The sequence below is a fragment of the Plecotus auritus genome, assembly GCF_963455305.1.
Source record: "Plecotus auritus genome assembly, chromosome: 7".
NCBI lineage: Eukaryota > Metazoa > Chordata > Mammalia > Chiroptera > Vespertilionidae > Plecotus > Plecotus auritus.
This window is the reverse complement of record NC_137774.1, coordinates 91,557,351-91,573,766: the sequence shown is the minus strand read 5'-3', so window position 1 is coordinate 91,573,766 and position 16,416 is coordinate 91,557,351. Positions and strand designations below refer to the sequence as shown.

At 44.9% G+C, this 16,416-nt stretch overlaps 1 protein-coding gene across 3 annotated transcripts in view; it reads left to right on the top strand.

Annotated features, from left to right (window-relative positions):
• The window catches only part of HIP1 (huntingtin interacting protein 1), a 143,928-nt gene extending 127,774 nt beyond the window's left edge, over positions 1-16,154 (top strand). For all 3 annotated transcript variants that reach the window (XM_080678429.1, XM_080678430.1, XM_080678431.1), the window contains 13 exons: positions 406-492; positions 909-1,016; positions 1,100-1,236; positions 4,649-4,759; positions 6,086-6,144; positions 6,544-6,637; positions 8,326-8,426; positions 8,710-8,815; positions 9,579-9,702; positions 10,140-10,201; positions 10,936-11,044; positions 11,761-11,842; positions 12,207-16,154. In XM_080678429.1, coding sequence (XP_080534555.1) covers positions 406-492; positions 909-1,016; positions 1,100-1,236; positions 4,649-4,759; positions 6,086-6,144; positions 6,544-6,637; positions 8,326-8,426; positions 8,710-8,815; positions 9,579-9,702; positions 10,140-10,201; positions 10,936-11,044; positions 11,761-11,813 — 1,151 coding nt within the window. In that variant the 3' untranslated portion in view covers positions 11,814-11,842; positions 12,207-16,154. The remainder of the gene's footprint in view (positions 1-405; positions 493-908; positions 1,017-1,099; positions 1,237-4,648; positions 4,760-6,085; positions 6,145-6,543; positions 6,638-8,325; positions 8,427-8,709; positions 8,816-9,578; positions 9,703-10,139; positions 10,202-10,935; positions 11,045-11,760; positions 11,843-12,206) is intronic.
• Positions 16,155-16,416: the final 262 nt, after the last annotated feature.

Genomic DNA, 16,416 nt, shown 5'->3' with positions numbered 1-16,416 from the left:
GTTGTGTGTGGAGCACACGCACAGATTAGCTTAATGTGAGCCAAGGATCTGGGCTCAAGGTTAATGAGAGTCCAAAGGCCTTGAAAGACTTGACAGAAAAGCCTGGATTTGATACAATGGGCAGTAATGAGAAATGAGATGCAGAATCTAGGCTGGCAATGTGGTTGCCCTGGTTCTTGGCTAAAGACCAGATAGGCTCAGAAACACAGCTTTTGAAGCTGCAATAAGAGAATCACGTATAAGAGTAACCAACAAGCTTTTTTTCCCTTCCCTCTTCTCAGGGCAGCTCCTGTAGGGCTGGGGCCACTCACTAGGTAGGCTCATCCATCAAGTGACTTAACAGGGATGAATGAAGCAAGCTAGGACAACTTGCACTTTCACTTTGCCATGTCTTTCCTCTCACAGATCACCTTCTCTCCACGGTCAAGTCCGTTTCCAGCTGTATTGAACAACTGGAAAAATGCTGGAGCCAGTATCTTGCCTGTCCAGAAGGTAACAAAGGCAAAGGATAGGGTCTGTCACCAGTGATAGCAGGGCAGGGCTCAAAAATGCTTGAATGTGGAAACATGGGTTCCTATGCACCAAGCAAGGAGTGTGTACAACTCATAAAGTGGGGAGGGAAGAAAAATGAAAGTGGCTAAGTGGTTAGAGCGTCAGCCCATGCACCAAAGGGCCTTGGGTTCAATTCCCGGTTAAGGTCACATACCTGGGTTGCAGGTTCAAAACCCAGCCCCAGTTGGGATTCATGCAAGAGGCAACTAGTCGATGTCTGTCTCTCGTTCCCTCTTCTTCCCCCTCCCTCCCTCCTTTCAATGGGAAAATATATCCTCAGGTGAGGATTAACAACAAAAAAAGAAAGCGATACCCCTCAAGCAGGACTGAGAAACTTTCCTTTAAATTCCTGGCAGATATCAGTGGGCTTCTGCACTCAGTAACCCTCCTTGCCCACTTGACCAGTGACACCATTGTTCACGGCAGCACCACCTGCCTTAGAGCCCTACCAGAGCCTGCTGATGGTGAGTACCAGAGGTGAGGGGCCATTCAGAAAAGCAGGGGGAGCAGAGGGCCTCTACAAGTCTCTGTTGTCTTGCACCTCCAGCACTGACCGAGGCCTGTAAGCAATATGGCAAGGAAACCCTCCTCTATCTGGCTTTCCTGGAGAAAGAAAGAACCCTTGAGAATGTCAATAGCACAGCCATGAGGAGCTTCCTCAGCAAGATTGCGGCCATCGGCGAGGTATTATCAGTATTATCTTTTGGGGAAAGTTATTGTTGTTCTTGGGTGTGAGTGCTGGTGATTTGCCAGGAAGTCAGTGAGCCAGTTCTAAGCCAGTTCTTTCTGCACTTTAAACTTGATTCTAGAAAGTAACCGTGCTAAAAAATTTGACCTCCCTGAACGACATTCCAGTTACATTTAATTCACTGGCTATTAATTAATCTACTCTGTGGTCATCATTAGGAAGTATCAAAGAAGAATAAGCATGGTGTCTCTGTTTTCAAGGAATTTTATGTGGTTGGACAAGTAACACCTAAAATGGAGATAATGATATTATTTATTCATTCAATAAAGATATAGTGAATATGTCCTATATACTACTACTGGGATTTGTGCTAGGTGTAGATATATAGGAACAAGTAAGACATGGTCTCTAGAGGAAAGGAAAATAAAGCAACAATTTCTATACAGTGCGATGAGAAGTGAAATAGAGCTCTATTTTGAGAGTACAGATAAGGCAGCATTTAATTAATTTCTAAAATGTGTGGTGATAAGTTCAGGAAAGGAGATCAGGGCCAGAGTTCAGATCTTCATTTTCTCTCATTTGAGCACTTTAAACAACATTTTGATTACTCTCTCTGCCTCAGGCTTCTTTTTTCTCTGCTCTCTTCCAAAAACAGAGATCTGATCATGATTCCTCTAGTTTGATACCAAAAATTATATTATGTAATGTAACATACAAGGACCTCCAGAGTCTGGGCTTTATTCACCTTTCTGGGCCCCTCTGCACTCTCCCTTCACCTTACAGTTGGTGGCTAGTACTGTGATGTGCCTGCTTACCTATTTCCCCCCCAATGAGTTATCAGAAGTTGTGGGGAGCCGGCATGGCCATGGCATACTCAGCCCTAGGGCGCCTTATGTGCCGCACCAGCACGGCCAAGGGTAAACCCGAGTGGGGGCGATGAAGGATTAGAAAAGATAGACAAGAGAAGGAAAGCTGGGACTCGGTGGGACATTGCTTCCCTGATGGGGACCCAGCAGCGCCGATGCCCACAAGCCGTGTCTTTTATAGCAGATGCCACGAGGCAAAGTAAGGGTGTGGTCAAGTTGTTTACAACATTCTGGTGCCTACTCAACTACATGCACCTGATCAAGCTTTGTTTACTTGCAGCCTATATCACTTAGGCATGTGGGGCCACGTGTTCGGACTATAGGTTCAAGCTTACAACTATAGCTGTTGGCTATAATTGTGCTGGGAGGGCTCTGCCTTCCAGGCTGGGACTTGCTCGTGGCCACGAGAGGACTGTGCCCTCTCGTTAGTCCAAGGCTTGAACCTGTCCAAACACTAGTCGTGCCCCATAAGAAGTAGAGCCCATACCTTCTTCATATTGTATCCCCGGTCCCTGGCATAATATCTGGCAGGTGGTTAACACCCCACAAGTGTTTAATTAATTGAATATGCACAGAGAGAGAGCAAACCAGATAAAAAGATGGATCGGATGGGGGAGGAATGTTCATATTGGGGAGAAATAGGCAATAAGGTGGAGACCCTTGAATGTCTGGATAAAGGAAGATTATGGACAATGGTGAATTTGCTAACCTCTATTTCAATAGGGTGACATGATAATGATGATATTTGGTATTATTAAATTGGTGTGGCAGCCTAGGCAACATTAACACAGTCTGCCTTTTGTTGAAGATAGAGCATCTTAGCCCGTATAGTGCAGAATTGAGAAGTCAATATATGGGGCAAAGTATGTAGGACACCATGAAGAGATAAAAATTACATTACTGAAAGCAAAGCAAAGTGTGATAGAAAGATCATGGGCAGTTTTCCTTCCTGGCACTAGGGCTTACCAGATGTAGAGAATCTTCCCAGAATAGGACATGGAAAATGCTGAATAAAATTAGGGGGAAAAAAATAAGTTTGCAATAACTATGTTTATTGTGACATGTTAAAGAACTTTTTTTTTTTAATTTTTTTTTATTGATTTCAGAGAGGAAGGGAGCGGGAGAGAGAGAGAGAAACATCAATGATAAGAGAGAATCATTGATTGGCTGCCTCCTGTACGCCCCACACTGGGGATCGAGCCCACAACCTGGGCATGTGCCCTTGACTGGAATCGAACCTGGGACCCTTCAGTCCACAGGCCGATGCTCTATCAATTAAGCCAAACCAGCTAGGTCTAAAGAACCTTTTAAAAGTTATTAAAAGCAAGACAAAGGAATAAGATAGTTTCAAATGTAACTAGATATATTTGAAAAAGAACCACAGAACTTCTAGAAATGAAAAATATAATTGCCCTAACCGGTTTGGCTCAGTGGATAGAGCGTCAGCCTGTGGACTCAAGGGTCCCAGGTTCTATTCCGGTCAAGGGTATGTACCTTGGTTGCGGGCACATCCCCAGTAGGGGGTGTGCAGGAGGCAGCTGATTGATGTTTCTCTCTCATCGATGTTTCTAACTCTCTATCCTTCTCTCTTCCTCTCTGTAAAAAAATCAGTAAAAAAAAAATTTAAAAAATATATAATAATTGAAAGCAATAAGTTTAAAATATATAGATTCAACAGCAAGTTAAAGCAAAGCTAAAGAAAGAATTAGTGAACTAGAGGAATTATCTAAATATGGCACAGATTTTATTAGTTGGAATGAAATGGTTATATATAGAATATTTAATCAGCGTTCCAGAAGATAATAGAAAGACTATGTTCTCCCCACCCCCAGCAACATATTGTTAATTCTATGCTTTTCCCAACATTCTTGTATGTGAGGTTTATCCATTCGGATATGTTCATTTTCACTCCTCTATTGTGCTCCATTGTGTGCATATTGCTTAATTTCTATTATATCTGTTCTCTTGTTGATGCACATCAGGGTTATTTCCAGTTTGGGGCTATTATGAATGGGTCACTGTGATCATTCCTATACACATCTCCTGATGAATGAGTGCAAGAATTTCTCTAGAGTTTATATACATAGGAATTGAATTACTACTTTATAGGATGAATTTCACACACAGTAATAACTGCCTCATATGATTGCTGTGGAAGTAAAGTTAAATAAGGGGCAGGCTGACTGGTTGGAAGACATTATCTACATTTGAAGGGGTTTTTAAAACACATCCCAGGCAGTAAACACGATCAGCTGTGCAGCTGTGGGGTTAGGGTCCAAGCAGCTGCAACTGAATGGCCTTGTGGGGTTAAGCAGGGTTAGCATTCTGGAAGGAGATGGGTTCTGAGTGAAGGCAGAGGGGGTGGAACATGAGGTTCCAGAGTTCACATGGTAGAGAGTTCCAAGCAAGGCCTATTAGAGATGCCCCTCCAAGGCTTGCAGAAGTGTGTTATGTGGTGGGGCCCTCATGTGAGGATTGCAGGTCTGCCACCAGAGAAAGAAGAGGTTAAAGGATCATTTCAGCCCTTGTGATGTGTTCACAGGATCTCCTGCCCAGAGGCCTGGACATCAAACAGGAGGAGCTAGGAGACCTGGTGGACAAGGAGATGGCTGCCACTTCAGCTGCCATTGAGACTGCTACAGCCAGAATAGAGGTATGGAGCCCTGGTCGGTGTTCTCAGTTATAGAGCAGTGGTCGGCAAAGTCAGTCAACAGAGCGGCAAACCGTGGCTCACGAGCTGCAGTTTGCTGATCACTGGGATAGAACATCAGCCTGTACAACAAAGGGTTGCAGGTTTGATTCTTGGTCAAGGGCATGCACCTGGGTTGCAGATTCAATCCTGGCCCTGGTCAGGATGTGTGCAAGAGGCAACCAATTGATGTGTCTCTCTCACATCAATGTTTCTCTCACTTCTCCTCCTCCCTCCCTCCCTCCCTCCCTCCCTTCCATTCTCTAAAAATCAATGGAAAGGCCCAGCCGGTTTGGCTCAGTGGATACAGCGTCAGCCTGGGAACTGAAAGGTCCCAGGTTCGATTCTGGTCAAGGGCACATGTCCAGATTGTGAGCTCGATTCCCAATGGGGGACTTGTAGGAGGCATCCGATCAATGATTCTCTCTCATCATTGATGTTTCTCTCTCCCTCTCCCTTCCTCTCTGGAATCAATAAAAATATATTTAAAAATAAAATAAAAATAAAAATCAATGGAAAAAATATCCTTGGGTGAGGATTAACAAAAGAAAAAAGCGAATAGAGGTATGGAAGTGTCTCAAGATCTAAAGTGATGCTCTTGCAGCTTTCCTTTGGCAACATTTCCTATTGGATATATCTTAGTTGTTCATTAAGACTTCAGAGGGTCCCTATAAAAATAAACCAAAACCAGACTATACCAGAATCTCTTAGGGGTGGAAAATGAGAAAGTCTTCACCACTAGAAGGTGAGCAGTTTCCTCAAGGATCAACATACTTTGGTATCAGGCTATCCTGCATTCAAGTTCCAGATTGACTGACCACTTACTAACTGTATGACTTCCACTAAGTTACATTAACCTCGCTAAGATTCTGATTTCAAAACCAATGACAATGCTGGTCTCAGAAAAGCTGAGTGGGCCCCATTGGAAAGGTCACACATTGCTCCTTTGGTGAAAGACTCAGGCTGCCACCTTGGAGAGTGAGTACCTGCTTATAGGACCTGGTAGCAGCTGCCCCTACTAGCATGGTGCTATAGCTCGCAGAGTTCTGTGCACACCAGCCTGGGTTCCAGAATGTAAAGACACTGACAGAGACAGCCTGCTGTAGCCGCCCCCCACTGAGTAGATCGGAAGTTTACTAGTAGATTCTTTTCCTGATTCTCACAAGGATGTGGATGGGTTCTTCTAGATTTGAATATTGGACCCAAAGTGTGGGACGCCAGTAGGTTCTCAGTACCTGTGATGTGTTAAAAAACAAACAAAAAAAAAACAACCCTGCTTTTCTTTAACAGGAGATGCTCAGCAAATCCCGAGAAGGAGACACAGGAGTCAAATTAGAGGTGAACGAAAGGTCAGTCTGAACAGCATGGTGGCACATAGATGATCAGGGTCAGTCTTGCCTGCACTGGTTTATACTAGAACACTAGCAGCCACAGGGAAAGGTTGAGTCTGCTAGTATGTAATTATCAATAACAGTATTAATGATGGAGATAGTATCACTGTTGCATTATAGGGGGAAAGAAACCCCCAGGAATCCTCACTTAGCTATTCCTTATGAAGAAGATCCACGATCCAGTCTCCTCACTCACCTGCCTTTCCTTTGGGGCTTCAACCGGAGAGCATACCCTGCCTTACTTCCCATTCCAAGTATGCCTGTGTTTAGGAATGAAAAAGAAAACAGTTTTCTTCATTGGTATTAGTCTCAGTTCTGTATCCTCACTTTATTTATTTACTTTTTTATTTTTTGCAGGATTCTTGGTTCATGTACCAGCCTAATGCAAGCTATTCAGGTCCTGATTGTGGCCTCGAAGGACCTCCAGAGAGAAATAGTGGAAAGTGGCCGGGTAAGCGTGGGTGAGGGCCTGGGAATAGGGAGAACAGACATTAGTTACATATTCCCAGCTCACTGAGAGGCTAAGTCTACACGAAATACTCATCCACATTCAGTGAAATCTATGTATGTTGCCTTTCACCCTGTGTGTCCATCTGAGGGCGCAGCTGCCATCACTGGGGATGTCAGCAGATGTCATGGGAAGAAGCTGGAACACTGCCAAGTCCCCAGAGAGCAGCCAAGCACAGCTTCCAGCTACGGGCTCATTAACCCAGGCGACATTGTTGGAGCCTGCTGTGGAAACCAAGTGTGCATTGCAAGTCTGGGCCCTTGGAGGAGGAAGTGAGAGGTTTTGAAAACTAGGCAAATCGGAAGAATGAACCTGCTGCTGACTTTCACAGTGGCTCTGCCATGTCTCTTTCCAACAGCAGTCAACTTACAGTGCTTCACAGACTCGCCCTCAGTCTTGTCTTGACATTGTCACTTGGATTTCCTCACTCCTTTGCTGGCATTATTGCCATCTTGTTTTTTCCCCACATCCCTGAAGCAGCTGCAACTCAAGAGACAAAGGTCCAGGGAGGGTTTATGAGCCTGAAAGCAATCATATAAGGAACAAAGCCATATCTGTTTTGGTGGTGCTTTTTATCAGTCTGAGAGATGTTGTTTTTGGTCCCCAAAATTAGAAAGAGGGACTGAGCAAAGAGTATCTGTAGATTCTCAGACTATCAGGTACTTTCAAAGCATAAATACATTTTTTAAATCCAAGTAGAAATAGTTTTTAAAAATTATTCACTGTATACTCTCTTCTTTTGGCAAATCATGGAGAGTAGCTAGACTCCTCTGAAATTGTTATTCATAAACTAGAAGCTCCATGCACAAAATTCGTGCACTGACGGGGTGTCCCTCAGCCCAGCCTGCACCCTCTCCAATCTGGGACCCCTCAGGGAATGTCCCTGTGGGATTGGGCCTAAACCGGCAGTTGGACATCCCTCTCACAATCCGGACTGCTGACTCCCAACCGCTCGCCTGCCTGATTGCCCCTAACCACTTCTGCCTGCCAGCCTGATCACCCCCCAACCACTCCCCTGCCAACCTGATCTATGCCTAACTAATCCCCTGGTGGCCCAATTGCCCCCAGCTGCCCTCCCCTGCAGGCCTGGTCCCCCACCCCCACCCCAACTGCCCTCCCTCCCCTGCAGATCCGGTCGCCCCCAACTGCCTTTCCCTGTAGGCCTGGTTGCCCCCAACTGCCCTCCCCTGCTGGCCTGATCGCCCACAACTGCCCTCCCCTGCTGGCCATCTTGTGACTAGATGGGGGTGGCCATCTCGTGCGAGGGTGTGATGGTCAATTTGCATATTGCCTCTTTATTTTATATAGGATAATGTGTGTGTGTGTGTGTGTGTGTGTGTGTGTGTGTGTGTGTGTGTGTTTACACACACACAGTTTGGAAATATAATAGAAATGCTATGGGTTTTGGAGTCAGAAGAGCCTAGGATTTACTTTATTTCCTGCATGACCTTGGGAAAAGTATTTTTGCCTCTCAAAACTTATATTTTTCTTATCTGTAAAATGGGAATAATAATGCTTGCCTCTCAGAGTTGCTGTGAAAATTTATATGAGGTAATATATATATATAAAAGCACCTGGCACACAGCAGGCACTTAATAAAAGGTAGCTATTATTATTTCTCACTTCCTTAGGGCACAGCATCTCCTAAAGAGTTTTATGCCAAGAATTCTCGATGGACAGAAGGACTCATCTCAGCCTCCAAAGCTGTGGGCTGGGGAGCCACTGTCATGGTGTAAGTGTCTTTGGGTCCCAAGGCTCCTCACCTCATCCCCATTCCATTGATCACCCCAGAGAATAACTAAGTGGGGGGAGATATCCCCACTAGAAATACACTGTTGATAAGGAAGTCAGTAAGACTAAAGTTTAAAAGGGAGACTGGGTCTCCTGGGGCAGCACAGGCTGGCTGTGCTCCCTGGCTGACAGGGTGAGGGGATGGTCTAGAGGTGGGATCATAAGGGGTTGAAGCTGTGATTGCCACAGTGACATAATCCATGTTGTCCTTTCCTGACTGTCAGTGATGCAGCCGATCTGGTGGTACAAGGCAAAGGGAAGTTCGAGGAGCTAATGGTGTGTTCCCATGAAATAGCTGCTAGCACAGCCCAGCTTGTGGCTGCATCCAAGGTAGGACCTGTATAGGACTCCCTGGGACACTCTGAGGCCTGGCTAGGTTAGAGATACTGGAACTCTGAAGCTGGATTCAAGAACAGATGATTTATCCAGGGTCCAGGAGGGTTGGGTCCCAAATTAAAATTCTGACTCTCAAGGGTACTCCCTCTAAAAGCCTTTCATCTGTCAGCAAGGAGCCCTTCAACCCAGCTCACCACAAGTGCTCCTCTTGGCACTCTTCACCTTTGTTACAAGTGGCCTTTGAGGGTCCCAACTGTGCCGACCTCTGATAAGCAATCACAGCATTCCAGGAGCACTCAAATAAGGAATGAGTCAGAGCAGTCAAATCTTGCCCGGCATGGCACAGAGCTTCTACAATCAGTGTCTGCCTCTTCTCAAGACTCCAAATTTGAACCATTGCCCCAGCTAGTCCTAATGCAAAGCTTGTCACCAGTAACCTTCTGTGAGTTATATAGTACCCCAGGGAGTGTTTTTTAATCCTTATTTATTGCTATCCTAAATTGATTTTCACAAATGGAGCATTTCATTAAAATACCTGATAAAGCTAGAGTTTGAGACCACCAAGCAAATAAGCCAGGAAGCACCTTTTATATTAAAGATATACCAGGAGTTGACCCCACAGGCAATGATTTTTGAGAAGTTTGTTGGTAACTGCAGTGGATCAGATATATTCGTCAAGAACCATCAATCCAACTTTTGACTCAGTCCTTGCCACCACTCTATGTTATGTGAACCTAAATATGCTTGGTTCTGGCAGGTGAAAGCTGGTAAGGACAGCCCAAACCTGGCCCAGCTGCAGCAAGCCTCTCGTGGGGTGAACCAGGCCACCGCCGCAGTCGTGGCCTCAACCATTTCTGGCAAATCACAGATTGAGGAAACAGGTAGCCTTTCAGAAGCAATACTTTTTTTTATCCATCCGATATAGCTGTTCTTTACAGTCTTCTCCATGATCCCAATTTCTCACAGTTCTGTTTCTAAATTCTCTCTTTTCATCCTTTACATAAATACTTATTTTCTCATAAGAAGGGACACCACATGAGCATGCTATTTATTTCACTATAGTGACACACCTTTAGGTAGACTTTCCATTTAGTCATTTCTCTGAATTTAAAGAAATGCCTCTACAGGGCTGGTTGTCGGGGGGGTGGAGTTCTGATTCTGGTTACCCTGTCACTGTCTCCATCCCTTACAATGTGCACATGTGTGTTGATAAAAGGCAAACCAAACATTTCAGCAGAACATTGGCATTGGCCACCTCCCAGGCAAGGGTCAGCCAGGGGTATTATTTGATAAGAACTTCTCATTTCCATTCTCGCAGACAACATGGACTTCTCAGGCATGACACTGACCCAGATCAAACGCCAGGAGATGGATTCCCAGGTAGGAACTCCATCTCTAAGGTTAGGCAGTCTCTACTGCATATGGTGTCAACCCCAAATATTCCCATGGTGAGAAGCCAGTGAGCAAGAGACTTGGGAGGAAATGAACTCAGGTGTACCATTTAGCCCAAGGATTAATATAAGTGATGCTAAGAGAAACAGTGGAGGTCTCTAGCACCTACAACCGAGCCTGGGTTACATATGGGTGCTCAGCAAATATATCTTAAATTAATAAATAAAATAACTAAAATTAATGAGCGGAAAAAGAGCCAGAGCCAACCTCTCCTTTAGTGAGATTGTGCCTGTACAATAATAACTCTTAAGTTGTACCAACCCCTCCAAGATGCCAGAACTATCATTATTGGTTCCTGCCTGAACTTCCAAGGAACTGGAATTGAAGGGTTATAATTAGATTGGAACACATTACAGATATGCCAGACATTAGAGTTGTTTTTAGATAGCGATTTATCAGAGGAACTTAAGTCCTACTCCCATTCAGGCATTTGTACTATAAAGCACCATACATTTCTAGTAGAGGGTCCTGGGGAGAAGATAGATGGAATAGATGGATGGATGAGAGGGTGGGGAAATTAGAACTGAGACGAGGTTGCAATTGAGAACTGGGTAAGCTATAGAATAATATGGAAGAAAACTGGAAGATGGAGAAAAGGGATTAAGTCAAAATAAGACAATTCTCAGATCACTGCTCAAAAGAAAATTCCACTTTCCCCACAGGTTAGGGTGCTAGAGCTAGAAAATGAACTGCAGAAGGAGCGTCAAAAACTGGGGGAGCTTCGAAAAAAGCACTACGAGCTTGCTGGTGTTGCTGAGGGCTGGGAAGAAGGTAAGCCGCTGGAGGACCGGCATTAGCCGCAGTGTAGGGGGGTACTGTGTGATAAGGGCTTTCCCCTAGACTGTAACAGAATGAGGAGCCCATTGGTCAGTGACTTCCTCCTTCTCTATACTCACAGAGCATGTTTTCAGTTGGAAACAATCTAAAAGCCCAAAACAGATAAATTGTGAATTGAAAGCTTTTGTTGTCACCTTTCAAGACCTTAACGTTGACTGGTAGAGTGGTCACTCACCACCATTTCCTACCAGGCCCAGTTAGCCTGGTTTACCCCCCAGGAGTCTAGTCTCTGGCCAGCCTAGAGTTGAATAGTGATCAGTGAAGATCCAGCAGACAGGGCAAGTGAATTACCAGGTCCTGACTGTCTAGAGCCAGTGATGGGCAGCAATGGCCAAAAGATAGGAAGAGTCAGGAGCTAGAAATGGCGTGGACTGAATAATGTTCGGCCACCAGCCCAGAGACTTCGTTGCTCAGACTCTGAGTGCTGTTTTTCTGCATGTCCAAGGTGGCCATTTGTTCACCACCAAGCTTGCCGATTCTTGTCAAACTTGGCTGGCTGTAGTATATCCCAGTTATTCCTGGACACTTCACTTAGGGACCAGGTGGTTATGATGATAATGTACTTTAGAGCCCAACATGGTGGCAGTTTTGGTTAACAGAATAGGTGCATGAAGGGCTGTGAAACATGAATGGCTGTTACTGTCTTTTAGAAACAGAAGCATCTCCACCTGCACTGCAAGAAGTGGTAACTGAGAAAGAATAGAGCCGCACTGATGCCCCACACGTCACAGTGTAAATCTTTGTTGCCTGTTTATGTGTGTATGTTATTCCCCAGCCACAGACTAAACCCTTGGAGTCACAGTGGCAGCCACACCACTCCCATTGTCCAGTGCTGAGGACCTGCATGGCCTTCCAAAGACTCCTCCACAGTGACACCCTTTGTGTTGGAACCCGTGATCTGTGTTCTTCCCCGCCTCCCTGGTGTCCAGAGAGGACGGGGAACAGGGCCACCCCCACAGAGAGGACCTCCCTCCCAGTCCTGCCTGCTATTTTAGCCCCAAACAATCAGTGTCCTTGTCCAAGGGGCTGTGGTTGTTATGGCTGAGTGCCTGGAGAGGGAAGATCTTATGTTTTTTCTCTTCTGTTTTCTTCTCAGTCTTTTCAGTTTCATCACTTGCACAAACTTGTGAGCATCAGAGGGCTGGTGGATTCCAAACCAGGACACTACCCTGAGTCTGTGCACAGAGTCAGAAGAACAGCAGGAGTGTCCTGGGCTGAGAATGCCAAGGCAATGCTTCCCCTCTTTTGGCAGTTCCATGGATTCCCACTGCTTCTTATGGTGGTTGGTTGGGTTTTGGGGTTTCTTTTTTCAAGTTTCACTCATATAGCCAACTCTCCCAAAGGGAACAGCTCTGAAGCTCTGAGCTCCTAGGAGCCCCTGACCACAGCAGTCAACAGCGATGGTGCTGCTCAGGCTTTACCTTGGTGCTCTCCATCAGCCTCCATGCTTGTGTCCTGCTGAGTGTGGGACTCAAGGCCACTTCCCAGGGTCGGGTGGAGCTGCTGAGCCACAGCTTTCCTCCAAAGGCAGAAGTGGAGGGAGTGCCTTTCCCTTCTAAAGGTGGAGCCCAGTTGAAAGCCTCTGCCACTTTCATAGGTGAGAGGGCCACAGAGAGAAAGGAGGGGTGCACACGGCCCAGGTCTTCAGGAGACACCTTCCTTGGGAACTCCTTGTGACCAGGCTGAAAAACCTTATCGCATGCTCGAATGGAACTGGTGAGAAAGCCACACCTCTTTTTCCAGAATGAATGTTCCTTGGCACCTCCCTTCAGATCCAGGCAGGGCCCTAAGAGGGAGCTTGTGAGGTTTTCAATTCTTTTCTCCAAATGTCTGCCTGCCTTGGTATCCTCTTGAATCTGAAAAAGATAGTTCCATGTTCTACCTAATTGACAGACCCAGAAAATCAGGCAAACTTGCTCCAGGTAGGAAAGAACCCTGTGCTTGGTTTGGTACCTTTAATATTTATTACTAACCTCCGTTAAGCAGCAGCAGCAGCAGCAGCAGCAGCCAACAGAGAGACACTTGGAGCATTCAGGATTTCGGGTGTGACTATGGCAAGGCTTGTATTTCTGCCCTATACATCAGTCTTGAAGAATCGGAAACAAGGCCAAGATGCCATCCCCATCTGTAACCAGCTGGGATCACAAAGCAAGCAAGGTTCCACAGAGCATCCAGGGCAGGGAAAACAAAAAAGGGGGAGCGCTGGCTCTGACCCCTTCCCAACACATGTCCCGGGCCCTCGTTACGCTGTGGACAGGATGAGGGCACATTAATAGCCTCGTAGAGATGGGCAGCCAGACAGCACTTCTCCACTTCCAGCCGGACCACAGCATTTAAGTGACCTTTTGATCTTGGACCGTGTCTTCCTTATCCATAGCAACTCCTAGGTAGTAGCCAACAAGCACTTCCCAGGACCTGTCCCAAAGGAACATTATAAGTGTGGCTACGTGACAGGTTGTGAGACTCCTGTTTGATCACTGTGAATCAACATCCCTCCTTCCTATACACCCCCCAGACTCTGTCTCTGTGCATTTCTAAGTAGGGCATTCAAAATACTGTCTCCCTTGAGCTCAAATTATGAGATTCAGATGTGTGATCTCCACACTGGGCTAAAAAGAGGGTTCAGCAGTAGAAATTGAGCGCTTGTGTTAAAGCTTCTTTGTGCTCAGTGCTTTTCCATCCAAGGCTCAGAAGGAGTGATGTGTGGCATCCCTGGCCCACTTGTGTCAATTAAGCCAATCAGTGTGTTCTCAACGTGGGTCAATATTTCCAAAGGTGGCTGGTCTTCTTTTTCAGAATTTCGGCCAAACATTTGTGCTCCAAATTACTAGTGGAGGGGAAAATCTAGTATATTGGGGCAGATTAGGACTCTGAAAAAATACTCCCTCTAAAAAGAAGCCACAGTAATTTGTTGTTGTTAATCCTCATCTGAGGATATGTTAATTGATTTTAGAGAGAAGGAAGAGAGAGAGAGAAACACTGGCCGCCTCTCGTATACACCCTGAACAGGAATCAAACCCACCACCTTTCAGTGTATGAGACAATGCTCCAACCAACAGCCACATTGGTCAGGGCACCACAGTAATTTTTAAAAATTCATGGGCTTAACCAGTAATAAAACCATTAAGAAAGCACTTAAACAGGAGTACAGGCTCAGTCAGTTTCACAGGAGGCGATATCTGTCAGATAATTACTTAATCATTGCTCAAATTAGAAGCTAGTCCATTCTCCAGCCAAAATCAAATTGGCCTATCTCTTCTAAAAATGAGTGTGTGGTACTTGGTGTGAAATACCTGATGAAAACGGAAATCATCCTAAGGCTAAAAATGAACCTCACAGCCTTTTAAATTAGTCACTGAGCATCATTTAGTGACTGGAGTCTCATGGGTCAGTGTAAATGGGTCATGACAAGAGAGGACAACAGCAAAATAATGGCTTAGGACTGACAAAAGGTTAAATGCAGCCGAATCTATTATGCAATCTTGTAATACGGTGCTCTAATACCATTTACCATTAGAATAAGGGTGTGTATATAAATAAGGAAAAAGTAAAGAACTATTTGTGAGGTTACTAGTATATCTGAGCAAGAAGTTTAAATTGGACTATAATTGAGATTGATCCTTAGGATCCCACCTAAATATGAGTCCCCAGCCCTGTGGCTGGAAGAACCAAACATTGTCCAGGGCATCCTTTCTTGGAAGTGTTTGAGCTGCTGAATCAGACATCAGGCCCCAGGGAGTCACAAGTGCAAGTTGTTTATTCAGGTTGGTACACTTTGGCCTCTCTAAGAGGAGCTGGTTCTGAGTTTGTACCCAGGACATACTCACTTCTTAGTCTAGAGCAGCGATTTTGAACCAGTGTGCATAATTTTAAAACATGCAATAGCTGACTAGTCAGGGGCACTGACCTCTTTCCCTTAGATTGTCAAATAAAAAAATGAAAATAGCCATCCAGTGTGAATGCCCTGTCTTGAACCATAAATATATAGGTCATATAATAGAGTTGCATCTTATTGGTCACGTTGCATAATAAGGTTGCATCTGATTGGTTAATTCTTGGTACCAGAAATCTTTATATACAAGTAAGTATAGATACCTGATTTTTTTAAAAAGTCACTTTGGAGCAAAAAGGGTAGGTAATTATTTTTTAGTAAATCAAAATTATACCTTTTTTTTGTCAGATCAGCAAAAATTGTCTTTTTGGTGTGCTGTAGAATTTTAGTAGTTTATGTATACCATGAGATGAAAAGGTTGAAAATCGCTGCTCCAGAGGGTCCTCTGGCTCCACTTACCCTGGTCTTTAATAACTAAAGTTCTTGCTACCTTCTACCACCTTTCAAAGTCTCTGGAAATCCCTCCTGCCAACAAAAGCCTTTAATCCTGGCACTGGCCTTCCAATCAAATCGGCTTTGCCCTCTCTCTCTGCCATTCTCCATCCTCCAGAGACTGCACTGCCTGTAGCATAGAACACCACCACAGGCCTGCCTGCCACCAACACAGCAAACTGGCGAGCTGTCTGCTGTTCAAGTCCTTCGTCTCCCAGGTCCAGACCAAATAGGGGATCAGCAACTAACAGTGGTGGCCCAGCCTTCCTACCCCAGGAGCCAAAGCAAAATGAAACAATTGCTTAGATGCTACTGGGTCCGATTCTGAGAGTAGATAATTTTCAGACGTGTCTTTCAGGTGACCCTCAACTACCTCAGGTTTGAAGGCCCTAAATTAAGCTGATTTTTCATAGGGACAAACCGAGGGGGTTTAGGTAAATCTTGGTGATAACACAGTTGTCTCGAACTTAAAACTCTCACACTTAGGTTTGCAGGGATGGAGTTGGGATTGTTTTTCTTTTCTGTTTTTAACCTTTTCCCCACTTTTCCATTAGAATAGTTCCTATGAAATTTTTCACTGAGTGCCTACCTTCCCAGGGCAGGTAGCCACTGGCTTTTGCTCCCTTCCAATACTTTTATTATGGTTTTAAGACCTTTCTTTGTATAATACATTGCATCTGTGTTTCCAATTTTTCAAATAAATATTTCAACCTGGCAATGAAAGTAGCTTTGATAACTGACCAAAGTGGTTTTGAGGTCTGGGGTTCCAGTTAAAAGCCTACATTTATATCCTGGGGTTCATTTAATCCACTTAAGTTCTAGGAATATGTCCACATTTTCTGAAGCATGGAACTACTGCATTTCCTTTGTTGTTGTAGAGAAACTCTAGTTGGTACCCCTTAAACATCTGTACTCTCTGTACACTCCTGTCCCTGAAAATGATCCAAGTGGTCAGTAGTGTAATTTATCTAGAAGACCAGGT